Source organism: Malania oleifera, chromosome 4 (genome assembly GCF_029873635.1).
Source record: "Malania oleifera isolate guangnan ecotype guangnan chromosome 4, ASM2987363v1, whole genome shotgun sequence".
NCBI classification, from domain to species: Eukaryota; Viridiplantae; Streptophyta; class Magnoliopsida; order Santalales; family Ximeniaceae; genus Malania; species Malania oleifera.
This window is the reverse complement of record NC_080420.1, coordinates 52106393-52133467: the sequence shown is the minus strand read 5'-3', so window position 1 is coordinate 52133467 and position 27075 is coordinate 52106393. Positions and strand designations below refer to the sequence as shown.

Sequence of the window (27075 nt, the reverse complement as noted above, 5' to 3'; positions counted from 1 at the left end):
CATCATTGTTGCAAGACTCATCAAGCTTGTGATTTTCACAAGCTTATTTATTTTTCAAATATCTCTTGAACTATTATTTTGAGAAAATAATTTCTGAGATATTTTAAATAGACTTCTTGGAACTCTTTGAAACTTACTGTGATTGATTTTCATTGATACTTTTTTTCAAAGATTGTTGGGAAATACACTCTAGGTCTTGATTGTACATTTACATCAGATTGAGTGTTTAGCACACGTTATTGGCACTGAGCATATTTACTATCATCTGTGCTTGAATTATTATCTGGACTTTATTGTGGTATATCTTTGCTTGTGTAAAAGCACTTTATTTGTATGAAAAAATCATATTAATTATTGTATTACAGGCGTGGGTCTAAAGAGGGAGACATGCCTTGGTAAAAGCCTCGAATTGGCCTTGACTCGGTTAAGAAAGTTAGGTGCACCATCCTAGTAAGGTATTGTAAATGGTGCCGCTTCACCCATGAAGTGAGCCCTTAGTGGAATCATTATGCTTGTGGACCAAGGCGGGGACGTAGGCAGGATTGGCCGAACCCCGATATCATATTCTGTGTCAAGTTTGCATTTCCTACATTACATTCTGATTTGTGCATGATTTAATTTCCTTGTTGAATATACTGCATATCTCATTGGCACAGTATTGCATTTGATTGGGAAAGACTAGAATTGTGTTGTATGTATTGAAAGGTGATTAGTATATCATATCTACAATTTCATATATACTTAGATTGTCCCTAGGTTACGTAATACTGCTACTAAACTGGTTGACCAAGGAAGAAATTTATAAATCTCCAATTCACCCCCCCCCCCCTCTTGGGATTGCACTAAAGTCAACACAAAGCTTCTTTTGAAGTTGATGCTTTGGTGTTAGCTCTCCTAATTTTGGGTTCGCCATTTTGAAAAGCCTTTTTCGTTGTTTCCACCCATGTCGCTCTCTTTAGACATTATGGAACTCTCTCTCTAACATAATTCGTCTAGTGTTCTATAGCAGCTTGTGTTGCTTACAAGTCTTAAACTCTTTTTTGATGAAGTTATGCCCTTGCCTACAATTTCAACCCTTCAAGAAAATAAAACTTGTCTCTTTTTGGATATTAACATCAAAGTGGAGAATTGTTTCATATTCTTTTTGATAGTGCTAGTATTCTTAAGGTCTCACTATAATGACCTGAAAATTAAAATAATTAGGAAATATAGTAGATGAAATGGATCAATGGATAATAAGGGAAAAAGGAATGAGTTTTTAAAAGAAAAGCAGGCCTCGTGGACGAATGTCCTGTCTTCGTTGACAAGTGTCCTTCTAAGATTGTTGACGAACACCAGTTTGTCGTCGACGAAGGAACCCCGAGAGAGTATTTTTAGAACTCTGAGTTTCAGCGACAAAGATATCTTCTCGTCGACGAAGTCTCTATAGTGCCTCATCGACGAATTCACGTGTCTCATCAACGAGGCCCTGTCTTATTGTTTGTCATTTTTCAGCATGAACTCGTGAACTCTCTTTCCTCTCTCTCTCTCTCTCTCTCTCTCTCTCTCTCTCTCTCTCTCTCTCTCTCTCTCTCTCTCTAAAACAGTCTCCCATTCTTCTCTCTTCAATTTCGAGCCGAATTTGACCCGATTTGACGATTCGGAACCACCACGGGGTTCGTAGGATCATTCTCTACAAGACTATTGGAGCTGATTGTTGGATTGAGGAGTTTGGAAAACATCCCAAAATTAGGATAAGTGAGTTATTTTGAGATTTCCTTAATGAATAATATTATTTGGAGCCTAGAAAGTAGTAAATAAGTACTTGGTCTGCTCCTTCTAGGCAGAGCTACCTCTCTAAGCGATACCCCACGCCTGGCACGGTTCACTACCCAAACCGTAGGGATACAAATGATATAAAGATTTGTGCGTATAAGAAATTTCTTTTTCAAAACTGAGATGTACAAATAAAAATCTATATGCACTCTTCAAATGATTTAAAACTTGAAGCTCAATAGAGTAAAGGTTTTCCTCTCAAAACTATTTTTCAAATAAACAATAAGAGATTGGAAAATAATTTTTCTCAAATATGATTGACCTTGGCAATATCAAATATGACAAACCTCTCAAGAAAGAATATATGAGTGAATACTTTGCTCAAGGCTCTCTTCAATAACCCAAAGATTTTTCTCCAAAAAATATTTTCAAATAAATGAGTAGGAGAAATATTTTCTCAAAATTGACCTTTCAAAATATCAAATGGTAGAAAACCCTTCAAGCAATATATATGAATGTAAATATGCTTAAGGCTTTTAAGAAATTTTCTCCAAGAAATATATTCAAAAATGAAATTAGGAGAATTGAAAGTTTGATCTTCAAAAACAAGAAAACTTTCAAGCAAGATACATAAATGTGAATATGTGCTTAAGCTTTCAAGATTACCTCAAGTATAAGAAGCCTTTGAAAAAAATATATATGAATGGATATATGCTCCAAGCTTCCTTGAATAACTCACAAGATTTTATCCTAAAATAGTTTTCAAAAAGAAAGAGTAGGAGAAAATAAGAATTTGATGTAGAAAATGGGTTTGAAAAATGAACAAGAATCAAAAGATATGCAAGTGTGCTCCCCAAGTGTTTCTCTTGACTTCTCCAAGTGTTTAGGGTTGATATTTATAGGAAAAATAGAGATATAGCTGTTTTATGGCCATTGGTGCGTCAAAATATTATTTATTTTGAAAACTAGCCATTTTATGGCCATTTCTACGCCTTTCCCGAGAGGTTGCAAACACCTTTCCGTAATTCAGGCATAATGTTTTCTACGAAACTCCAAATTTGACCTTCATAGTATCAGCAGAAAGCTAAGATAAAATCACCAAACTTTTATGTTGAAAACATTTTAAGCTAAGAAGTGATTTATTAATAAAATCGCTTATCATTTAGGCGACAAAAACATGAAGGGAGTTTCCTGCTGCGGACACATTTCGGTATTTTGGGCATTACTTTTTTCTAAAAAACTCCAAATGGAACGTTCTTGGTATCAAAATAAATCTAAGAAGAAATACCACAACTTTTGTGTTGAACAATGTTTAATGTGAGAATGGATTGATCAAGAAAAGTGCTCATTAATGTGACTAAAGAAACATGAAGGGATTTTTGAAAAACTTGTTTTGAAGTTTTTTCATTCCAAAAATGATTTTTACACTTGAAATAATTTTTTGCACAATTGTATGTTTATTTTCCATGAAATATAGAGCGCCTAAGGTCAGCCTAAGGTCATATGAGAGCTTCAATTCAAATCAAATGATATGCATGCATAATTGAAGCCTAAAAACATTACAGCTGAGAAGAAACACAAGTCTTCAAGCTTTGCTCTTCTCGTATCCATGGAATACGCCGTATGATGTGTGTGTTTAAGTGCTTCATGGCTTCCATTTTGCATTTGTATTTTGTGCTTACAGAAATAAAAACCAGTTTATACATTTAGCTCACAAATGAGATATTGTAATTTTTTATAATCAAAACAGGGATAGGACTTAAAAAAATCAACAAGAAAAATATGTTCTTACCGTTATCACTAGATGTAATGAAACATTGAAATGACAAAGTGTTGACCTAATTGGTCATTTCGTTTTGATAATGACAAATACACTTGGTACAAATGTTTGCTCTGAGTTTGCATGCACGTTCACTCTACGCAAGGAATTGAAAAGAACATTATATCATGATGGTGTATGGTGACCTCAAGGAAGATTGAAGAAGATTATGCTTATTTGTATTTGTACTTTTTATTTTCTTCATTCTGGTCTGGACTGTAATGCAATATGGTCTGTAATAAATGCATCATGCATGGTAAGACTGTATGCTCAGTTTGGCCTTAGATTGACCTTATGTTTCCACACTTAGTGCACAAGACCCCACTATAGCTTACATGCCATCAAGGGGTAAATTTAAAATCAAGTAATGGATCTTAGGCTAAATTCATAAGGACTTCGGGCAACCAAACTTGGCAAGTCAAATTGCCTCGATCGACCGAACCGTAGACTGGTCAAAAAGTTGACCTGGCTTCACGCGTCCAAACTCAAATGACTTGAGTGTGCACGATTGACCAAACTCATATCCTTACTTTTCCATCGTCCCCGAGCGCCCAAACTTATAGTTCATTTTCACCTCGGGCGACCGAACTTGGCAGTTCGGTAGACTAAACTTTGGTTCAGGCAATCGAACCTTAGACAGAATTGAAAATTGCCTTGATCAGTAGGCCAAAACCTTGATCAGGCACCCAAACTTCAAAAATAAGTTTTCTTGTTGTGTCTTTTTAGGCGACCAAACCTATGACTCAGTCGACGGAAACTCTCAGGTTGGTCAAATTTTTACCACAGTTAATTAGGGTAAAGCAGTGTTAATTTCTTAAACACTTTTAAAACAATTTTAATAATTCCCTATGTGTCCCCAATGGTTATAATTTTTGCGATCTCTATATACATGGGTTCATTTGCAAAAATTAAGGGAGATTAACATTTTTCAATTAGCCAAAAATCCTCTCAATTTTCAAGTGCATATTTTTCTCATACAAAGCCCATACACTATTTGTTTGTCATTCCTTTGATAAATCCAACTTCCTAAGAGTGTTTTTGAGTAGTTCTAGTAGTTTAAACTCTCCTTATTATTGATTGCATTATTGTTTTTAATTGAGAGTTTTAGTTAGGGTTTTTCCCCCGATTTAACTAATAAATCTTTGTGTGGTAAAACCTTCGTAACTAGTGAGTCTTTGTATCATTGTTGCAAGACTCATCAAGCTTGTGGTTTTTGATTTGCAAAATCTTTTTCACAAGCTTATTTATTTTTCAAATATCTCTTGAGCTATTATTTTGAGAAAATCATTTCTGAAATATTTTGAATATACTTGTTGGAACTCTTTGAAACTTGTTGTGATTGATTTTCATTGATACTTTGTTTCAAAGATTGCTTGGAAATACACTTTAGGTCTTGATTATACATTTACATCAGATTGAGTGTTTAGCACACGTTATTGGCATTGAGCATATTTACTATCATTTGTGCGTGAATAATTATCTGGACTTTATTGTCATACATCTCTTCTTGTGTAGAAGCACTTTATTTGTACATAAAAATCATATTGATTATTGTATTCTAGGTGTGGGCTTGAAGGGGAGACTTGCCCTGGTAAAATTCCTGGACTAACTTTAATCTGGTTAGGAAAGTTAGGTGCACCATCCTGGTAAGGTGTTGTAAACAGTGTTGCTCTACCCGTGAAGTGAGCCCTTAATGGAATCATTATACTTGTGAGCCAAGACGGGAATGTAGGCAGGATTGGCCGAACCCCGATATCATATTCGATGTCAAGTTTACATTTCCTACATTATATTCTGAGTTATGCATGATTTAATTTCCTTGTTGAATATATTGCATATCTGATTGACACAGTATTGCTTTTGCTTGGGAAATACTGGAATGGCGTTGTATGTACTGAAAGGTGATTAGTATATCATATCTGCAATTTCATATATACTTAGACTGCCCCTAGGTTGCGTAATACTACTACTAGACTGGTTGACCTAGGAATAAATTTTTAAATCTCCAATTCACCCCCCTCTTGGGATTGCACCAAAGTCAACACAAAGCTTCTTTTGAAGTTGATGCTTTGGTGTTTGCTCTCCTAATTTTGGGGTTGCCATTTTGAAAAGCCTTTTCGTTGTTTCCACCCATGTCGCTCTCTTTAGACATTATGGAACTCTCTCTAACATAATTAGTCTAGTGTTCTATAGCAGCTTGTGTAGCAGACAATTCTTAAACTCTTTTTTGATGAAGTTATACCCTTGACTACAATTTCAACCCTTCAAGAAAATAGAACTTGTCTTTCTTTGGATATCAACATCAAAGTGGAGAAATGTTTCATATACTTTTTAATTATGCTAGTATGCTTAAGGTCTCACAGCTTATACTAAGCATTGTACTTAAATTTCTAAAGAAATAATTGAGCCTTGAGCTTTCTCTTCAAGTCTGCCCAATAATCAATTAGACGCTATCCATTCTAGATCTCATCGTATATGGTACGCCATCACAATTTAGCGCACCACTTAAATACATTGTTTCCAAAAATACTTTTGCCTCCTCTAAGTTTGTCCTTTTTACAGAAAATTATTATTCCATGTTAAATAAGAAGTTCTCCATCTCCTTAGAATCATATACTGCTATACAATTGGGGTTTTAACACCTTTGTTCTTTATACTCTTTCCCTATGGAGTTGGAATTTTCTATAACCATCAAGTTCATCTTCATATTTAGATCCACTGACTAGATTTGTAAAGCTTCTATTGTAGCAAGGAAGTCCTCTTACATCTCCACAAATGGAACCCTGTTGTTTTTTTTTTCGTAATCCCTCTAGTGCATCAACACAATTAGCAAGTTTAGTCATCTCTATGGTCATATTATTGGTTGTCTCAACTTGCACGTCTAGTACCTTAATTTGGTTGGCATAGTCTCTTAATGATGTTTCACACAATCTCGCAATATGAAGGTAATTAAATTCACATAGCAATTATCCAATCTTTCATACTAACTATCATGTGTGGATCACTTCACACCTTGTGAAGGATTATGTATGACTAGCTAAAACACTCTTAACTAGTTAGCCAAAGTATGCAGTGGTCAACCACAAGAACACATTCTTAACATGCAAAGTAAGTAGAAGCAATAAGCAGCAATGTAAATAAATGAGAATCATGCAGTAAACATTGAAGCAACATAATTCATTTACAACATCTCCATATGCAATGTGTGCTTGGTGAGAAGACAAGTATGCTAAATATATTTACAAATGTTAGTGAGTTTTACGATCATTAATGAACACTCACCCTCCCCTAAAGAGATTTATATGTTATCCTAACTCTAAAGGAGTCATAGTTTTTTTTTAACACAAAGGCATAAACATACTCAGTGAGTAAAACCTAAACTACTATTTACATAACGATGATCCATTCCATTGACACAAACAAGCAATCACATGCAAGTATAATGCCCTGAACTAGTTTGACTTGTGTCACTTCTCTATCCCTCCTAATCTAAGCCCTTTCCCCCCGACATTCCTTTTATGATTTCTACCTTTCTATGATTCATCCCCTTTTTTCCTATCTTATAAGATACTCCCTTATATGATATGCTACACATCTAAGGGAATCGTTGTGAGTTTGTATATATCTTATCACATATTGTCTCATAATTTCTTACCCATATTAAAAGGTGCTTAAATTTATTAAAAAAATGGAGCAAAATCAAACCAATAGCCGAGAAAACTACTAGGGGAGAGAGGACCACCAAAAGGTGAACTAAAAAATTGTTAAACAAATTTTTTATTTAATTTAATTTTATAATTTGATTTTATGATCTTTCTTTCCATTACCCAAATGGTGTAGCTTCAACTTATATGCGGCTTGGCCTCATAATTGAAGTCTAATATAATTCATTTGAAAAGCCTTCATGGCCGTGACACTAGCTAGAGCATAGGTGCCTTTACTTTTAGGCTCCCCCTCCCCCCAATTACTTATTTTATTCCAAAATTAATTAGTAAATAATCAAAGAAAAAAAGATTCCTTTGTAATGCAAATGAAATGATGAATGCTACAAAATAGTAAAATATACTCTCCCACTTGACAATGTCGCCATGAATTAATTCAATACCCTATCAGATTCCTCTAAATTTTGTATTAAATCAATAGTATCTATTTATTTTTTATGCCTTGATTTTGATAACTTTTTTTTTTATTATTATTATTATTCAATAGTGAATTATATGGATATATTAGTTGCCAGCTGGCTCACTTGCCTGTGGAATCTTAGCTTGCGGTTATAGAGGTCAACTGTGATTATAGTGTTCACACAAAATATAAATTTGAATTCTAAAATACATGCTTTATTTTGTTGAATTATTTTTGAAATCAAAAGACAGCATTTTTTACTCCATAATTAAAAAGGCAAAGTTGTATTAAATTTGAATATATCTATGATCTAAAATTCGTACTTCCAAACACTGCCTACAAAATTCATATCTTTCAAAATTTTATTATACGGGGTTCTTTGTATTCTAGGAATATTAAAATTGAATTGTTTTCAAAATATTGTGATTAAAAAGTACATATATTAATAGAAACTTTTTAAACCGCGATAAAGAGATTTTTATGGGTTTTTTTTTCTTTTTTATTAAGGCTGTTCATAAATACACATTGAACCCACCCGGCCCCACAATAAAACAGAAAAATGAAAGCTATAAAAGAAAAAAAATGAGCAAAATATCTGAGAAAAGAAGAAAAAGGCAGACAGTAGAGGGGTGGTGGTGGGTGTCGGTCCCTCACAGTCACAGGGCGGGCACCCAGCAAAGGCATTCCCCTCTTTGGCAAATTTTGGACTTTGGTGGTGGTAGCCTGCCAATTGCCATTTCCCTCGTGACTCGCTTCCTCCTAACTCAGCTCGTGTTAGCTCCAACTCAACCGGGTTCGCTCACTGAGCTCGCTCACCATGCGCCCCTCTGTTCGCCTGTTGCCAGGCGGAGGTGGCGATCAGCGCCCGAGTGTGCCACCCCAGCATGAGGCACCCGCTGTTCTCCTCCACCCGGTACCCCTCCCCGCCCGCGAAGCGACTCAGCAACATACTTGCCTGCTTGAACGCGTTGGATCCAAGCTGCACCGATGCGAACCCAGCCTCCACGAACCGGGTTCGCCACTGAGCCAGCGTCTCGTGTCGCTCCTCCCGGTCCCCACCCTCGCACGCCACCACGTTGCAGATCTGCCGCCCCAAGTATACCTCCGACATCAACTTGTCATCGCCGTTCACCGGCGCCGACGCCCCGCACCCCTCCAGCGAATCAAACAGGGTAGAGTAATAGTGCAGCGACTCCATGAACCGGTCCAGGAAAACCGGCCCATTGTGGTTTGCTTCCTGTTCCACCAACGTAACTATCTCCGGGTTCATCTGCTTCACCGCCGATAAAACTTTCTCGATCCCGCCGGGCCGCGCCAGCAATCTGTGCAGCTCGAATACTGAATTCACGGCCACGGCCTCACCAGGTCGGAGATCGAGCATGGAGGCGTCGAGATCTGCCAAACTGTTGGCCACGAACCCTTTGTACTCGAACTTGACGCGAATTGTGTCCGCTAGCTGAGCCAGCTTCCACCCCACTTCTTGCAGGTGATCGGTGTTGTCCGTCGTCGGAGGACCAATCCCGGTTAAGCGGAAAGTAGGTGGGCCGCCGGGCCGGAGGGCAAGAGCTTGCATCAGCACCGGCCACTGCATCCCCTGCTTCATGCTGAAATCGATAACGTGGACGTGCTTTTTTCCGGCGAAGGCTTCGAGGATGGCTTGATTGGCGGTGAAGTGTGCGAATTTCAGGTACGGGCAGATCTCGTAAAAGTGCATCTGGAGAGTGTCTGAGAGGATCGGATCTAGAGGATTTTGCGAGTAGAGCCTGTAGATTCGACGAGCAAGGGCTTCGGCGAAGTAGGTGGCGACCTTCCCCATTGGGCCGGCTTGCGACGCAGCGAGAATACCGGCCTGCTTCACCAGCGCCTCCGCGAGCTTGAGGTTGTCTTGTTGGACAGCTTCCGCACACGCCGTCAAGGTGTGAACCAGGCGAATTCCATTCTCCTGCGAATCCATGAGAACCACCGGCCGCGCCAATTCCGGGGGCACTCCCCAAACGTCGAGCGAGGAGGAAGATGACACAGAGGGCTTAAATCGCTTGCTATCCCTGGAAGAAACTTGTTCGATTTGGTTGCCGTAAATTGCCTTCCCCGGAATTGCTTTCAGATCGTAGTCACAGGACGAAGAATCTTCAAATATTCGAGACCGGTGGTGATGTTGGTGATGGCGGGAGTGGTGCGACGGAGGTTCTTGGTAGTGATGATTGGAGGAGCAATCCAAGGAGGTGATGGTGGAAGATTCCGCCGGAGCAAAATAGGGATTGTCGAGCACCGCCGCCTGCGGCAAGGAATCGAAATTGGAGGGAGGATTGAGCTCGGAGAGCATGCTCTCGAGCCAGGTCGAGAGATCCGAGGGATTATAATGAACCGTCTCGGAAGCGATTTGCGAGAGCCCATCTTCTTGAGCATTACCCATGACCTCTTCGAGCTGCTCCAGCTTCTGAGCCACCTCCGCCATGTCCGAGGACCTCACCTTGTACCCCAACACCGCGAGAAGCTCATCAACGGCGTCGGTCTGGGCCTCCTCCCAGGCCTTGGCCTTCCCGGTGGCCGCCATGGAACCGCCAGTGGTGGCGCTGCTGCTACCTCCTCCGCAGCCGGCGGAGAGATCTTGAGCAGAAGGAGGGCGCAGATGATGATGCTCCCTCTTCATGTTGACCTATCACTGTGTGGGAAAATTTTGTCTTCAAATTGTGGGGGATGATGCTGGGGGAAGGGTCACGCAAATCGAAGAGAGCTAGGAGTGGTTCAAGAATCTGGGCATTGGGGGATTGGGGATTGGGTTTTCACTCCTACTGCTACTCCTCTTCTCTCACTGCATCAGAAATAAAAAAATGAATAATAATATGGAGCGCTCGTGACGGGCGCGAGCTCCAACGAGCCCACGGCCGAACTTACAAACTACAGCAACCATTTGCTCCCAAGAGATAAGAATAAAATTTTGGCGACCCCCGCCCCAAAAAAATAAAAATATAACAAAATAGTTGAGCCAAAGATTTTCTTATGATCATAATTTGATTATTAATTTAGATAAAATAAAATAAAATAAAATAACAGAGCGCTGGGGGAAAGATTTTCATGCTCATAATTGGTTTTTTATATTGGGGAAAAAATATAAAATGTAAGAGAAAATGAAAAAAGAAAAAGAAGAGGGAGCTGCTTTGTCTCTATTTTGGGCTATATAATTAATAATCATATATTTTTTAGTGATTGATTAGAAAATTTATGAGCCGTGCACTTAGTTAAGCGGACTCAGTGCAATATTTAAAGCCTATTAAATGTTTTATTGCTGCATGTATTTGAATCACCTGAAGCTTATTTATTAGGACGGCTGGTTTCAACTGTTTATAACACATTTACACTATATAAAAAGTATGGATATTGTACAAGCAACATTAATTGGTAATAGTATAACAATACAAATAAAATTATACAAAAATATGTAAAATTATACAAACTTATTATGTTTTATTTGTTGTTATACAAGATGTAGGAAAATTAGATACGAGATAAATTTTACGTGGTTCGGCTATGTCTACTTTATGGGCGGATGGAATAAAAAATTTCACTATCTTGAGAGGAATTACAAGATGATTCGGAACCAGATTTGTACAAAATATCTCTCGTCTTTCTATCTCTCCTCTTCTCTAATCTTTTCTATATGCTACTTGCTTCAAGCATGCAATGTGTATTCAAACATGAAAATATGTGTGTTTTAAGTGAGAAGGGGAGGGTGCTTTTAGATAGGAGAATAAGGATAGTTAAACATTTATTGGGATGAAAATGAAGGGATGGAAGATGAGGTGACATTCATATTTTTCATTACTCTTCCCCTTGGATGTCACTCATATATTTTGGATGTCACTCATATATTAACTCCTTTTGTTAAGATTTTTAAGATGTATCATTCCGATAAAATCAACCAATTTCTTGAATATTGTAGTAGGCAAAGTTTTGATGAACAAATCTTACTATATTATCACTTGATTGGATCTGCTGAACATCTATATCACAATTCTTCTGGAATTCATGTGTATAGAAGAATTTTGGAGAGATATACTTTATTCTATCATCCTTTATGTACCATTATTTTAGTTGAGTTATACATGCACCGTTATCTTCATATAATACTGTTGAAATATCATTGATTGATTGAAGATTACAATTTGCTTGGATATGAGAAATCATTAATCTGAGTCACACGCATTCTCTACTAGTTTCATGAATAGTTAGTGTCGCGTCCTGAACCCAGAAATGGGACACAGGGGTGAAAAAAAATAATCTAACTTGTCTTTGTATCATACAAACCATCCACAGATACAATACAAAAGATGAGGGTCTGACCCCGTAGGGTTCCCAAGCACCCTATACACATCCAACACAATAGAATATACGCAGCGGAAATAGGTCATTCTATACACATACAATACCACACCAGAGTCTATACAAGAGCAAACACAGACTCTATCATACAACATACAAACGGGTGCCTAATACATCTCAAAATGACAACCCACCAAAATACAGTCCTAACACTTACCTAAGCGCTAATTGCAGTACACCGGCCACTACGCTCCCTACCCCAGGATGCTAGTTCCAGTTACTTGAAGGACCTGTAAAAATATACGTACAGTAAGGATGAGACACCTCTCAGTAAGGAAGAACACAGAATATATCGGTGTGTGGCATTTGAGTTGTTATCATGATGCAACATACACGCAGTTAAATGTAGTCCAGTACTAATTTTACACAGTGCATACATGCACACACACACGCATACGCACACCCACGATCTACCTGGTGTCGTCACACCCCTCAGCTCGAAGCCGGTTCGCGATAATCCAGCGTAGGCCCATAGCCAACCTGCGAAGCACGGCGCCACCGGCACATGGCTAGTCCCAGACTCCCATAGCATCGTACCAGCGCTAACTGGTGGATCCACACCCTTTGGTGATCAGCCGGTATAGGCTCAAGGCCTCAGATATAGAGCCGGACACTCTTGCCTATGTGGCAGGCGATAAACACACGCCCTTGGATATAGATCCAGGCACTCTCAGTACCTAGAACAATTTCGGAACCCCGTTCCTACTAGTAATTTAACCAATCACACACACATGCATGCTCATATAACCAAACAAACCACACCCATTTGGTAATGTAAATTCACGATTTTCCAAACAAATACAGTTTAAACAAGTCAAGGCACGACCATCCCCATAACACAGTATAAATCAACATATACACTTGATTTTCAACAAAACCAGGGATGCAGTCCGTCGCCTCCCTTTTTCCCAAAACTGTAATCATGAAAAACCCATAGTTTTCCTCATTAGATCCCCCTAAATGAGTAAACAAAACACACACAGGACCGTGAATCACAATTCTACCAAGTCCGATTTCAAAAATAATTGACATAAATACAATTCCCCTTACCTTTTCCCCGAATAGCAAATCTTGAACTCTAAGGCCCCTAAACAACGAACCGAGTTCTAAAACCTACAATCAACAGTACAAATTATACTCAACACTATTCTTTACTAAACTACCAGATCAAAATTGAAAACCGAGCCTTACCTCGATTTTAAGCCAAAACGCAAAAATCTCCGAAACGGGATTTTGATTTGTAGAACTTGTAGAGAATCCTTCCACGATCCTCATGGTAACTTCAGATTTATGATTCTCACGACAAACGGTGAAGAAATCTAGAGAGATAGAGAGTAGGGAGACTTCTAGAGAGATAGAGAGAGATATTTAAGTTTTCTTAGTTGAGAAGTAAAGAAACTTCTATTTATAGCCCTTTGACCTGGCCACATCTCGTCAACGAATTGGGTCCTCGTCGATGAGGCTCTATTGTCTTCTCGTCGATGAGATCAAGACCTCGTTGATGAGTATGGGATCTTTGATTTTTATGAGACTCCTCAGCTTCTCCTCGTTGATGAGCCTTTGAACTTCGTCGACGAGAGATACAAGGCCTTCGTCGACGAACACTGGCTTCATCGACGAAGCCTATTCAAATTCCCATTTTACCCCTTTCTTATTTATTTAAACCCATTTATCATGGTTCGGGTTCTTACATCCTCCCCTCTTTACAAAAAAATTTCGTCCTCAAAATTTGCCATCTCTCATGCATAACGCATACATATAACTGAACACATACACGTATTTCTACGAGAAAACTGGTGTCTATTATAGCGTAGCCCCTTCATACACATACATATACTTACCCTCACTTATGGCAGAGGAATACCGTGGTTACATATACAACCATCTCAGGAGTTCACAATACACACACTCCCAACGACTAACCACCTATCCCAACCCAAAGTAGGATAACATACAAGTGCTCCAAACAACTATGGATACTTCTGGCGTATTTTCATTTCCAGTTCCCAAGAAGCTTCCTCAACCTCGTGGTTTCGCCATAATACCTTCACTAATAGTATCTCTTTGGTACGAAACTTCTGAACTTTACGGTTTAGAACCTGACAGGTATCTCCTCATATGCTAAAGTATCCCCAATTTCCAACTTATTATAACTGATAACATGTGATGGGTCCAGCACGTACCTTCTCAACATGGATACGTGAAACACATCGTGGACCCTCGAGAGTGCTGGGGTAGTGCAATCTTGTAGGCTACCGGACCCACTCGCTCAAGAACCTTGAATGGTCCAATATACCTCGGGCTCAGCTTGCCCTTCCTCCCAAATCTCATCATCCCTTTCATCGAAGTGATACGCAGAAATACCTTACCCCCACCTCGAACTCTAATTCACAGCGGCGAACATCTACGTAACTCTTTTGCCGACTCTAAGTTGATCTAATCCTCTCCCAAATCAAACCCACCTTTTCAGACGCCTGCTGCACAAGTTTAGGTCTTAAAACCTGACGTTCATCGACCCCATCCCAATACAAAGGAGATTGACACCTTCGACCATACAAAGCCTCGAACGGTACCATCTCGATACTAGCTTGGAAGCTGTTATTATAAGCGAACTCTAGTAGTGGCATAAACTGTATCCAGCTACCACCAAAGTCTAACACACAAGCTTGCAACATATCTTCCAAGATCTATATCGTCCTCTCCAACTATCCATTAGTTTGAGGGTGGAACGCTGTACTGAAAATAAGCTTGTCCCTAATGCCTCCTACAAGCTCGTATAGAATCGAGAAGTAAACCTTGGATCTCGATCTGACACAATGGATACCGGTACTCCATGTATTCTCACAATCTCATGCACATACTTTTCTGCTAACCTACTAAGAAGATAGCCAACCTTCATAGGTATGAAATGAGTAGATTTCGTCAATCTATCCACAATCACCCAAATAGCATTCTGCCTGTGAAGTGCTGGTGGCAATCCGATCACAAAATCCATGGAAATATGCTCCCATTTCCACACTGGAATAGGCAAAGGCTGCAACAGCCTTGTCGGCCTCTAATGCTCAGCTTTCACCTGCTAACACATCAAATACTGCTCCACGAACTGAGCAATCTGCCTCTTTATACTAGACCACCAAAAGGTCTCGTGCAAGTCCCGATACATCTTCGTACTACCAGGATGTACCATCAACAAAGAACGATGCACTTCCTCTAGAATCATCTTTTTGATCTCGTCGTCGTTTGAAACATATAACTTGGTCCCAAACATTAACACACCTCTGTTAGAGATGTTAAACTCCGTAGTCAGTCCCTGCCATACCTTTTATAATCTCTGCCAACTTTGCATCACTAGCCTGTGCGACTTTAATACGTTCCAATAAAGTCGGCTGGATTACCAAGCTAGCAATGAAAACCTGATGGTCACCAGACACCAACTCCACACCAAGGCTTGCCAGATCCCGTCTGATATGATATTGAGTTACAACCACAATGTAGTCGCAGGTCTCGACTTCTGACTCAACGCATCAGCCACCACATTGGCCTTCCCCAGCTGATAACTGATCATGCAATCATAGTCCTTAATCAATTCTAGCCACCGTCTCTACCTCATATTCAACTCCTTCTGCGTGAAGAAATACCTGCGGCTCTTATGATCAGTGAAGATCTCACACTGCCCTCCATATAGATAGTGTCGCCAGATCTTCAGTGCATATACAATAGCAACTAACTCCAAATCGTGCATAGGGTAGTTCTTCTTATATTCCTTCAGTTGCTGAAAAGCATAAGCTACTACCTTACCCTGTTGCATAAGCACACATCCTAGGCCTTTTAGAGATGCACCGTGTTGACCTTATAGGTCACACCCTGGTTTTGATAATGACAAACTCAATTGTATTTAATAAATATCCAGTTCATGTGCAGGTTTATACTAACATACATTCAAGGGCACGTGAAAGCTTGAAGACAATTTCATATTCCCAATTGTAATATCTCTAAGTGAATTTTGTCTGTAATAGTAATTAGGCTGTCTGTAATAGTAATTAGGGTACTGGTTTGTAATAAGCTCACACACATCACATGAATGATTTACTTTGTAAGCTCAAACCGAACCATAGAAAGACCTTAGAGTGTACCTTCGGGCGACCGAAGGTCGACCGACACCGGACTTTTTCGGTGTCTTCAAAATTGGACCCCAAGTGGCCTTAGGACACACACATATGCACATATGTTTATTAGGCACTTAAAATTGATTGAGTTGGGTCAATTCGGGACCGAAATGCACACTTGGTGCACTTTCGGTCGACCGAGCCAAACAGTTCAAATTGGCCCGGTCGACCGAAACCGGTCCGGGTCAACTATTTGACCCGGTCCCAGTCGACCGACCCCTTACAGGTCATTTGGCCTCGGTCGACCGAACCACCTGGGAGTCAACTATTTGACCCCCCGGTCGACCGACCACTTTTGTATTCCAACAACTCGGTCGACCGAAGCGCCTCGGGAGAATTCCCAACAACTCGGTCTACCGAGCGGTGCAGTTCAAAAAGGCCTCGGTCGACCGAAACTCGGAGATTTCAAAAATCGCCCTTACCCGGTCGACCGACCCCTTAGTTCAAAATGCCCTCGGTCGACCGAGCTACTTGAGTCCCGGTCGACCGAGCTACTTTTGGTCGACCGGACCTCTCGGGTTGCCCTGATTTTTTTACCGCGATTAAATTTTTTAAACAGGGTTAAATTTTCTTAAGTGTCATTAATCTTTTCTGAAAATTCCTAATAAGTCCCCAACGGTCAAAATTCTTGGTATGTCTATATATACTCCTTCATTTGGTGGATTAAGCACGGATTAGCAAATAAATTAAGAAAAATTTTCTCTCAAGCCAAATACTCATATTTGCCTCCTACTACTTACATTACTTTGAAAACCTACTCAAGCTTACACTCTTCATCTATCCAAATCATTTGTAAGTGTATTGAGTCTTTTATTTTTGGTTAGCTCTTCATATTGCTGTGTATTTGAATCGATTTTTGAGAGCATAACCTAAGTTTTCTTAGGAGGCTTTGCCAATAAGCCTGCCCTAAGAAAGACTCTTTGTGACATCCCAAGTATTGCACTCTAGTTGCAATATCTTAGGAAGTTCATTTTTGTTTGGAGATTGCAAAAATACTTTCAAACATATTTGAATATCTTGTGGTGTTCATATTGATATATTTGGGAAAGGATATTCGTGTGTGTGTGATATATAAATCTTTGTGGTATTGTTTGTACAAGTTTTATAAATATATATCATTTACCGAAAACAAAGATTATCTACTTTGCAATACAAGCACATACGCATTCTATTGATTGATAATATTGAGGCTTGCTTGGTATTCTGTGTGAACACTCTTGACTGAATATTTTGAAGTGCACAGATTATTATTGACACTCTCACGTACGTGTTACACTGATAGAAAACATAGTTAAGAGATTGACATTTTAGACCACACAGAGCTTACATTTTAAATCACTTGTGGTGTTTGTGTTTGTGCGCATTTGTGGTACATATCTGCTTTACTTGAAAGCACAATTGTATTGTACCTTTGATTGTATATCTGAGAGATTCCAGGCGTGGCCTGAGGGGGCGGTAATCCAGCCCGGTAAGGATTGGTGTAAAGGTTGAGGTCAGCCCCGCTAATTGACCTGGTTAAGGTTGAGGTCAACCCTGTGGTAATTTGACCTGGTTTGTATAGGTGACGCTCCACCCGTTTAAGTGAGCAAGGTATTGTGATAATCCTTGTGCTGGTTAGCCAAGGCGGGGACGTAGGCGGTTGGCCGAACCTCGATAACATATCCGCGTGTCATCTTCTCTTTACTGCTTTCTGATACTTGTGTAATTGTTTAAACTGCTTCATCTGATCTCTGGCACATTTACATCATTTGCACTAGATTGACCCTAGGCTTGTGAACATACTGCTGCTAGGAGGAATACTTAGAAGGTAAAATTTAAAAATACCAATTCACCCCCCCTCTTGGGATCACGGTAAAGCTAACACACCGCTATAAATCACAAACTTGCCATCCCCCGAAGGAATGGTCAACACCGGAGCAGTAACCAGCTGGTGCTTCAACTCTTGAAAGCACTGCTCGCAATCACTGGTCCACTCAAACTATACTCCTTTCCTAGTTAATCGAGTTAGAGGCCCAGCCAATTTAGAGAACCCCTCTATGAACCGACGATAATAATCCGCCAGTCTTAGAAAACTTCGAACCTCCTATACATTCTTCGGCCTCACCCAATTGACCACAACTTCAATATTGCTAGGATCAACTAATATACCATCACCAGTAACCACATGGCCTAAGAATGCAATCTGACTCAACCACAATTCACACTTTTTTAGTTTAGCATACAACTTCTTCTCCCACAGAGTCTGTAATACTAACCACAAATGGTTCTCATGTTCTTCTGAACTCCTCGAGTATACCAGAATGTCGTCAATGAACACCACCACGAACCGATCCAGGTACTCATGGAAAACCTTATTCATTAGATCCATGAACACCACCGGAGCATTCGTCAACCCAAATGGCATGACTAAGAACTCGTAGTGGCCATATCTGGTTCGAAAAGCTGTCTTCGCTACATCCTCAGATCTAACCCTCACCTAATGATATCCTGACCGCAATTCGATCTTCGAAAAAGACCCACGTCCCCTACAATTGGTCAAAGAGATCATCTATATGAGGTAAAGGATAACAATTCTTCACAGTTACCTTATTAATCTCACGGTAGTCAATGCACATTTGTATCGACCCCGTCCTTCTTCTTCATAAACAGTACTGGAGCTCCCCAGGGTGAAACACTAGGTCAAATGAAACTCCTGCCCAATAATTCCTGCAACTGCTCCTTCAACTCTCAAAGTTCTGCTGGAACCATCCGGTACAGAGCTTTAGAGATCGGCGCCTTGCCAGACAACAACTCTATAGCAAACTCAACCTCTCGATTCGGAGGTAAACCAGGTAAATCATTTGGAAATACATCCCAGAACTCGCTGACTACCCGAATGTCCTCGAGCCTCAACTCATCCCGCGGTGGTTCCTTCACACGAGCTAGGTACCCCTAACACCCGTCCAAGAGTAAACTCCTTGCCTGTAGTGCCAACAGAATCTGTGGTGCTGGACGCACACATGATCCCGAAAATTCATACTCCTGCTCCCCAGGAGGTCTAAAAACTACTACCTTCCTACGACAGTCGATCACAGCATAACTGGAGAACAACCAATCCATCCCCAGAATAACATCGAACCCCAACATGTCGTATACCACAAGATTCTCCGGTAGCTTCGTCCTTTGAATTACTATTGGGAAATCTACCAACCTCTTCCCACATAAAGATACACTCCTAGATGGCATAGTCACAGATAACACCTCGATTATGTCTCGGGTCTCAACCCCACATCGTCCAACAAAATTCACAAATATAAAAGAATGGGTTGCACCTGAATCAAACAAAATAGAAGCCTTATTTGAAAGCAATAATAAGGTACGTGTCACTACGTTCCCTGCATGCTCAGCGTCCGCTAGAGTAAGAGAGTATACTATGGTCGGAGCTCTATTCGTCTGAATGGGTCCCCAAGGTATCTGGTTGCTCCCTCGATTCAACCTAGATGCAGGCACTTCTCGCCTTGGTGCATGACAGTCATGAGCCATGTGACCTGGTTGACCACAGTTGTAGCAGTTACCTTTGAAAGACTGGCACTCACCCTCGTGCCATCTATGGCATCTGATATAGCGATCCCTAGTCTGGGTTCCCTAAGAACCCTGGCGCTCGGTATTCTGATGGTAGCCCGAGCCTTTGTTCCTCTTCTTCCATGATCTCTGACGAGATCCTGTCTGAGAACCAGAAGGTACTATCCTCTTCCTCGATTCCTAATCCACCTTATCCTCTCGGATACCGATCTCAATCACCGTGGCTTTATCCTCCAAAACTGAGAACTTGTGGATATGAAGTATTCCCACTAGTCTACGAATATCCTTCCTCGGGCCCTTCTCGAACCTCTGAGTCTTGTCATACTTGCTCGAGATCAAACACGGTGTGAACCAGGACAACTCTATATACCGAGCCGCATACCCCTACACTGTTATACTCCCCTAAGTCAGAGCAAAAAACTCATCCGCCTTCGCATCACATACTGAAGCTGGGAAGTATTTGTCAAAGAACACCTCCTTGAAATGACTCCACGTCATCTCCTCTGGACCGGCTTTATGCTTCTCTAGCAGACTCACCGCAGTCGACCATCGACCCGCCTCCCCAGATAGCTGGAAGGTGGTATAAAGGACTCGCTGCCTATTCGTGCAGTGCAAGACCTCCAAGATCCTCTCAGTCTTCTCCACCTAATCCTCTGCTATGGTTGGGTTAAGTCCTTCAGAGAACGTTGAAGGGTGCATGCATGTGAACCTCTCAATGGTGCACCCCGCAGCAGTAGGAGAGCGCTCGTGTCTCCTCACACTCCTTCTGATCTCTCGTAACACCTGCCTCGTCAAACCCCGAGGCACAGAAGGAGACTCATCACTCGTAGTCTCGTCAGAGCCACTTCCCAGGTCATTATCCTTGGGCTCCATTTTGCAGCACAATAGGAATCTATCAGTATCCCTACAACATATACAGTTAACACAATGATCTATCACTAGTCGTGCTAACTATTCCCTGCCAGGTCTAGGTCTGTCCTACCACATCGACACAAAAGTCATCAATGATCTGCCCTACTTTTACTAGAATCGTCATCCCAGGAAAAACACGGAATACCATCGACAAATCCTGGTCTAGCAACCAAACAACCCTCAACCAACTCTACCCATATCCGACATCCTATACTCTGGTATGTACTCACAACTAAGCCTAACCAAGTCTACAAGACCTAACAACCTGGTCTCTAATACCAAACTGTCATGCCTCAAACTTGGAAATGGGACCTAGGGGTGAAAAAAAATAATCTAACATGTCCCTGTATCATACAAACCATCGATAGATACAATACAAAGGATGAGGGTCCAACCTCGTGGGGTTCCCCGTCCCCCTATACATATCCAACACAACAGAATATACGTATCGAAAATAGGTCATTCTATACACATACAGTACTATACTAGAGTCTATACAAGAGCAGACACAGGCTCTATCATACAACGTACAAACAGGTGCCCAATACATCTCAAAATGGCAACCCACCAAAATACAGTCCTAGCACTTACTCAAGCGCTAACCGCAGTACACTAGCCACTACGCTCCCTACCCCAAGACGCTAGTTTCGGTTACTCAAAGGACCTGTAAAAATGTACGTATAGTAGGGGTGAGACACCTCTCAGTAAGGAAGAACACAGGTTATATCAGTGTGTGACATTTGAGTGTTATCATGATGCAACATACACGTAGTTAAATGTAGTCCAGTACTAATTTTACACAGTGCATACATGCACACACGCATATACACACACCCACGATCTACCCGGTGTTGTCACACCCCATGACTCGAAGCCGGTCCGCGACAATCTGGCGTTGGCCTGTAGCCAACCCACAAAGCACAGCGCCATCGGCACATGGCTAGTCCCAGGCTCCCATGGCATCGTACCAGCACTAACTGGTGGATCCACACCCTTCAGTGATCAGCCGGTATAGGCTCACGCTCTCGGATATAGAGCCAGACACTCTTGCCTACGTGACAGGTGATAAACACACACCCTCGGATATAGAGCCGGACACTCTCAGTACCTAGAACAATTTTGGAACCCTGTTCCTATTAGCAATTTAACCAATCACACACACATGCATGCTCATATAACCAAACAAACTACACCTATTTGGTAATCTAAAATCACGATTTTCCAAACAAATACATTTTAAACAAGTTAAGGCATGACCATCCCCATAACACAGTATAAATCAACATATACACTCGATTTTCAACAAAACCAGGGATGCAACCCCTCGCCACCCTTTTTCCCAAAACTGTAATGATGAAAACCCATAGTTTTCCCCATTAGATCCCCCCAAATGAGTAGCCAAACACACACATAGGACCGTGAACCACAGTTCTACCAAGTCCGATTTCCAAAATAACCGACATAAACACAATTCCCTTTACCTTTTCCCCGAATAACAAATCCCAAACTCTAAGGCCCTTAAACAATGAATTGAGTTCCAAAACCTACAATCAACAGTACAGAATATACTCATAACACTATTTTTAACTAAACTATCGGATCATAATTGAAAACTGAGCCTTACCTCGATTTTACGCCAAAACCTGAAAATCTCCAAAACGGGATTCTGATCCGTAGAACTTGTAGAGAATCCTTCCACGATCCTTGTGGTAAATTCAGATTTACGATTCTCACGACAAACGATGAAGAAATCTAGAGAGATAGAGAGTATGGAGAGTTCTAGAGAGATAGAGAGAGATATTTGAGTTTTCTTAGTTGAGAAGTAAAGAAACTTCTAGTTATAGCCCTTTGACCCAGCCACATCTTGTCGACGAATTAGGTCCTCGTTGAGGAGGCTCTATTGTCTTCTTGTCAACGAGACCAAGACCTCGTCAATGAGTCTGGGATCTCTGATTTTTCCAAGACTCCTTGGCTTCTCCTTGTCAACGAGCCTTTGAACTTCATCGACGAGAGATACAAAGCCTTGGTCGACGAACTCTGGCTTCATCGATGAAGCCTGTTCAAATTCCTATTTTACCCCTCTCCTATTCATTTAAACCCATTTATCACGGTTTGGGTTCTTATAGTTAATATTTCAAAATGATTGAAGTATGTTGCTGTAATTGTTTGTTTTACTGATTTCCAATATATAATAGTTTTTTCGTAAAAAAAATACACATCTAGTTTGAGATTTAGCATTGTGAGGATTAGATAGATATCCAACATATGCATATCCTACTAGTTGAGATTTGTAATCAAATGAGTGGAATAAACCCAAATTAGAAGTACCTCTCAAATAGTGTAAAATAGGCTTAATTCTATTCCAGTGTCGCTGAGTAGGAGCAAAGTTTTATCTTATTAGTAGATTTACAGTAAATGCAGTGTCGAGTCTTGTACAATTGACAAGATACATCAAAGGGCCGATAGCACTTAAATATGGTACTTTAGGACCAAGTAATTTATCCCCCTCATCATAAGGTTGAAATGGATCTTTTTTAACAACACGTGATCGCACCATCATTGTGTTAGGGATTTATACTAAAAGACATGCTTTATGTAATCGGTTTTAGTATTTATTAATAACTTTAGTTATTCCATTTTAATGAGAATCTTTGTGAGCAATGTTTGTCTAACATTATTTATTTAATGATTACGCATGTGTGTCTTTTATTCTATATAGTTGGTGATCTAGTGTGTAAAGTATGACTTATACACAGAAGATTAGATCAACAGTTCTTTTAAAATATAGTTTATTGTTCACAGTCTCAAATGAAATTGGACACACCATTGGTAGGACTATAGCACAAGGTTTTAATAGGTCTGTCTTGACTATGGGGAATGGTACAATTCCAACTCCTTGTATTAACCCGAAAAAAAAAAAAATAAATAGATAAAATAATAAATATATTGAAGTAGATATTTTTAGATATTTATATATAAATATCTTGGAGGAGATATTTTAGTTACTTAAAAGTTAAGTTATGTATTTTTTTTTTATATATAACTCTCTCTCTCTCTCTCTCTCTCTCTCTCTCTCTCTCTCTCTCTCTTCGATCTTTCGCCGATTGTTGTCCGTTTTAATAATTGGAAGTTACCATGAGGATCAAGGAGTGAATATCTACAAGTTTAGTAGAGTGGATTCTTAAACTCGGGAAAAAGTTAGGGTTCGATTTTCAAGCGTCTCGGGTTATTTTTCAGGAAATAGGTAAGGGGATCTAGTTAAGTCAGCTTTTTAATGATTTTGAACAGTACAAAATGTTTATGAAGTAAGTGTATTTATGTTTTCAATTGAGGTTTCAAAAACCAACCGTTCAAAAGGTTATTTTTCAAACCTAGGATATATGGTACCCTGGCCAGTTTTATGTTTTTAAACCATAAATACTATGTTTTTATGGTTGCCTACGGGTTATGTTTAAAGTACAGGAGATTGTGTGGCAGGTGAATAGTATGTAAGTATTATGTTTTTACTGAAATGATGAATGATTGTGAAATATTGAACTATTTGCAAAATATATTGGAACTGCTTGTGAATATACAGGATAATGTTTATAGCCGTGAGGGCCAGGTATATATTTAATGGTTGTGAGCCGGGTATGATATGACGGCCGAGGGCCGGAAGTTATATGTCAGGTTTTATATGAAATGAATATGAAATATGATTTTATTACTTAAATTACCATATATGCTTTAGGAACCTCGATGAACCATTATGTCAGGAGCACGGTATCGTTGCTAGGATTTATATATGTGACCATGCGTGCCACACTGTAATGTGAGAGTCGTGTGGTGGTCTATGCTGATTAGCCTCTGTAGAGGGTGTACCATACCTGGAAGGCTGGACTTTCAGGACACGGTAGGGTAATCGAGGCACGCAAGTACGTTGTGGATGCCTGCCTAGTCAGAATTATGACGCAGATGAATCTTGACTCTATCTTGATTGATCACACCAAGCATAGTCTAGCCTTCAGACAGCACAACTGACTCGTTCTGAGTTGTGCTTCCAAGTGCAGAAGTGTCAAGTTGTATCAAGGATGAGTCCAGGATCGTATTCCACCAGGACCACTGAGTATCAAAGTATTTATGCAAGTTTAGTAAAATCCTGTTGCAGTAAAATGTGGGTTGGAAATCTTTTTGAGCTTTTACGATTTTGAAAACAGTAAACAAAGTGAGAGAAGCTTGAGTAAACTATCAAAATGAAACTGAAATTTTATCAATTCTCCAAAAATGTAAATCTAATAACGCAACCAAAACTAAACAGATTAACTGAAACAATTTTACCAAACACTCGGGTTACGGGTTCAATGTCTGCTTACTTCCATCGTTTACTAATTCCCTAGGCCTTACTCCTCTTCTTGTTAATCCAATCAAGGCATTAATAAGATGAAATTTTATTACTAAGCTCGAGTAAATTTGCCACATCCAAACGGAAGAAAATATAAACTCTCATTAAGCATCAACCAAATTTTATGTAAAAATAAGTTGATTAAAATCCTAGATTAAATCAAGGTTTTGATGTGCCTAACGTCAACAATAAAACAAGAAATAAGAGCTAGGGAGTTATCAACGATGCCTTAAATTTTCGGTTTCAACCAAATAAAATTTTAATAATAATATTTTAGGGAAACTAACAAACCATGGAAAGCAAACGACTTTGACCCACAATCCGAGTTACCGAACTTAGCCACTCATGCTTACAATACACACTTTTCGGGTTAAATTAATTCCATGGTGGCTCATTGCATCAATAAAACGAAAGACCATAAGAAAAATACAAACTTTGATAAAACCAAACCTAATCTAAATTGAGTTTTAACAAAAAAAATAAGAATAAATCTTGAACAAAAAAATCACAACTAATTTAATTTTCCAAAGGCAAAAACAACTTAACAATTATTTAAAATCTAAAATAAACCTTAATACTAATTTAACCATGTCCAACTTTCAATACAAAAAAAGTAAATAAATAAATAAATAAATAAATAAAAGAAAGAGATAGAAAAAGAGAGAGAGAGATAGAGAAAGAGAATAGAGGAGCCTGGAAGAGTGCTCGGGTCTGTTGTGGTTGTGCAGGAGGTTGCTATGCTCTACTCGGGCTGCTGGAGCTGCTGTGCTCTGCTCCGGTCTACTGGAATGGCTGGCCGGAGAAGTTGCAGAGGCTGGAGGGAGTCTAGAGTGGAGCAGAGCAGAGGAAATCGGTTGGAGCTGCTGCTCTGGTTGTTGGAACAGGGTTGGTCTGCTGTGGAGAAGCTGCTGCAGATCTGGAGAGTTGCAGGGTGGCCGAAGCTGTGTAGCAGGGAAGAGGAGAGGCTGGGGCTGGTGTCGCTGGAGGTGCAGCGGCAAGGGGACAAGGGAAAACAGAGCTGAAACGAGAGAGAGGGAGCAGAGGGCGGGGGAAAGAAGCGAAGAGGAGAGAAGCAAGAAGAAGAAGAAGAAGAAGAAGAAGAAGGAGAAGAGGAAGAGAAGGATGTGGCTGGGGCAGCGCCCAACAGGGAAGAGAAAAGAAAAAAAAAAGAATAAAAAGGGGAGAGGGGAAACACAGCCCTAAGACCCAATCGCCAAACCCGACCCGGCTGCATGGCCGGGTCAAATCAAAGCCCATTTAATATATATTCTTTCTTTTTTTTTTCTTTTTCATTTTTTCATTCTCTGTTCACCACAAATCTGACTCTTCTGGAGCCCGTTTCTCGCAAAACTCAAAACACAAAAGTTGTAGATAATCCTTTCATCTTTCTCCAAAATTTTGAATAGTCTCGATTGGAGCTTGTACGGAAAATTTATGTATGAAATATGAACAGGTGTCGGTTTTGGTTTCCGAGATTTTTCCTGCGACAAAAAATTACCAAAACTTCATAAATAGTGCAATAAAGCTCAAGAATGATAATTTTAGCACTTTATTAAAATATTAGAAAATTTTAGACATTTAATTAAAGATATAAACCGTAAAGTCCGGGTTAAGATGCCTAATTACGCAGTTTTGACGCGTAATCAACAACCCTGGCCGTGGGGGTTTATATATGGCATTAGTCTTAGGAGGTTTCTTTTATGCATATTTGTACATTTATGTAAATGATGATGTTAGGAAATGAATGAAGTGTTTATATAAGGAAAAAGAAACGAGTATTTCTAACTGTATATGTATGTATGATTTTAAGACATCTTTTTTCGATTTTATGAAGAATGAATGTTTTCTATAAGGACTAAAAGCATGCTGCCCACATACTGATATTAGCTTGATCACCCTTACTGAGAAGTGTCTCATCCCAATATACAAATCATCTTTTTAGGAAACTACAGGTATTGTGCTTAGCAGGATCAGAGGGT

General features: G+C 39.9%; 1 protein-coding gene across 1 annotated transcript; it reads right to left on the bottom strand.

Annotated features, from left to right (window-relative positions):
• Positions 1-8149: 8149 nt before the first annotated feature.
• LOC131153111 (DELLA protein GAI1-like) lies at positions 8150-10819 on the bottom strand. Its single transcript, XM_058105168.1, has one exon. It carries the CDS (start codon positions 10344-10346, stop codon positions 8496-8498), a length of 1851 nt encoding a protein of 616 aa, XP_057961151.1. The 5' UTR covers positions 10347-10819; the 3' UTR covers positions 8150-8495.
• Positions 10820-27075: the final 16256 nt, after the last annotated feature.

Coding starts and splice junctions, on each gene's coding strand:
- LOC131153111 (XM_058105168.1), bottom strand. CDS start 10,346: ATGAAGAGGGAGCATCATCATCTGCGCCCTCCTTCTGCTCAAGATCTC.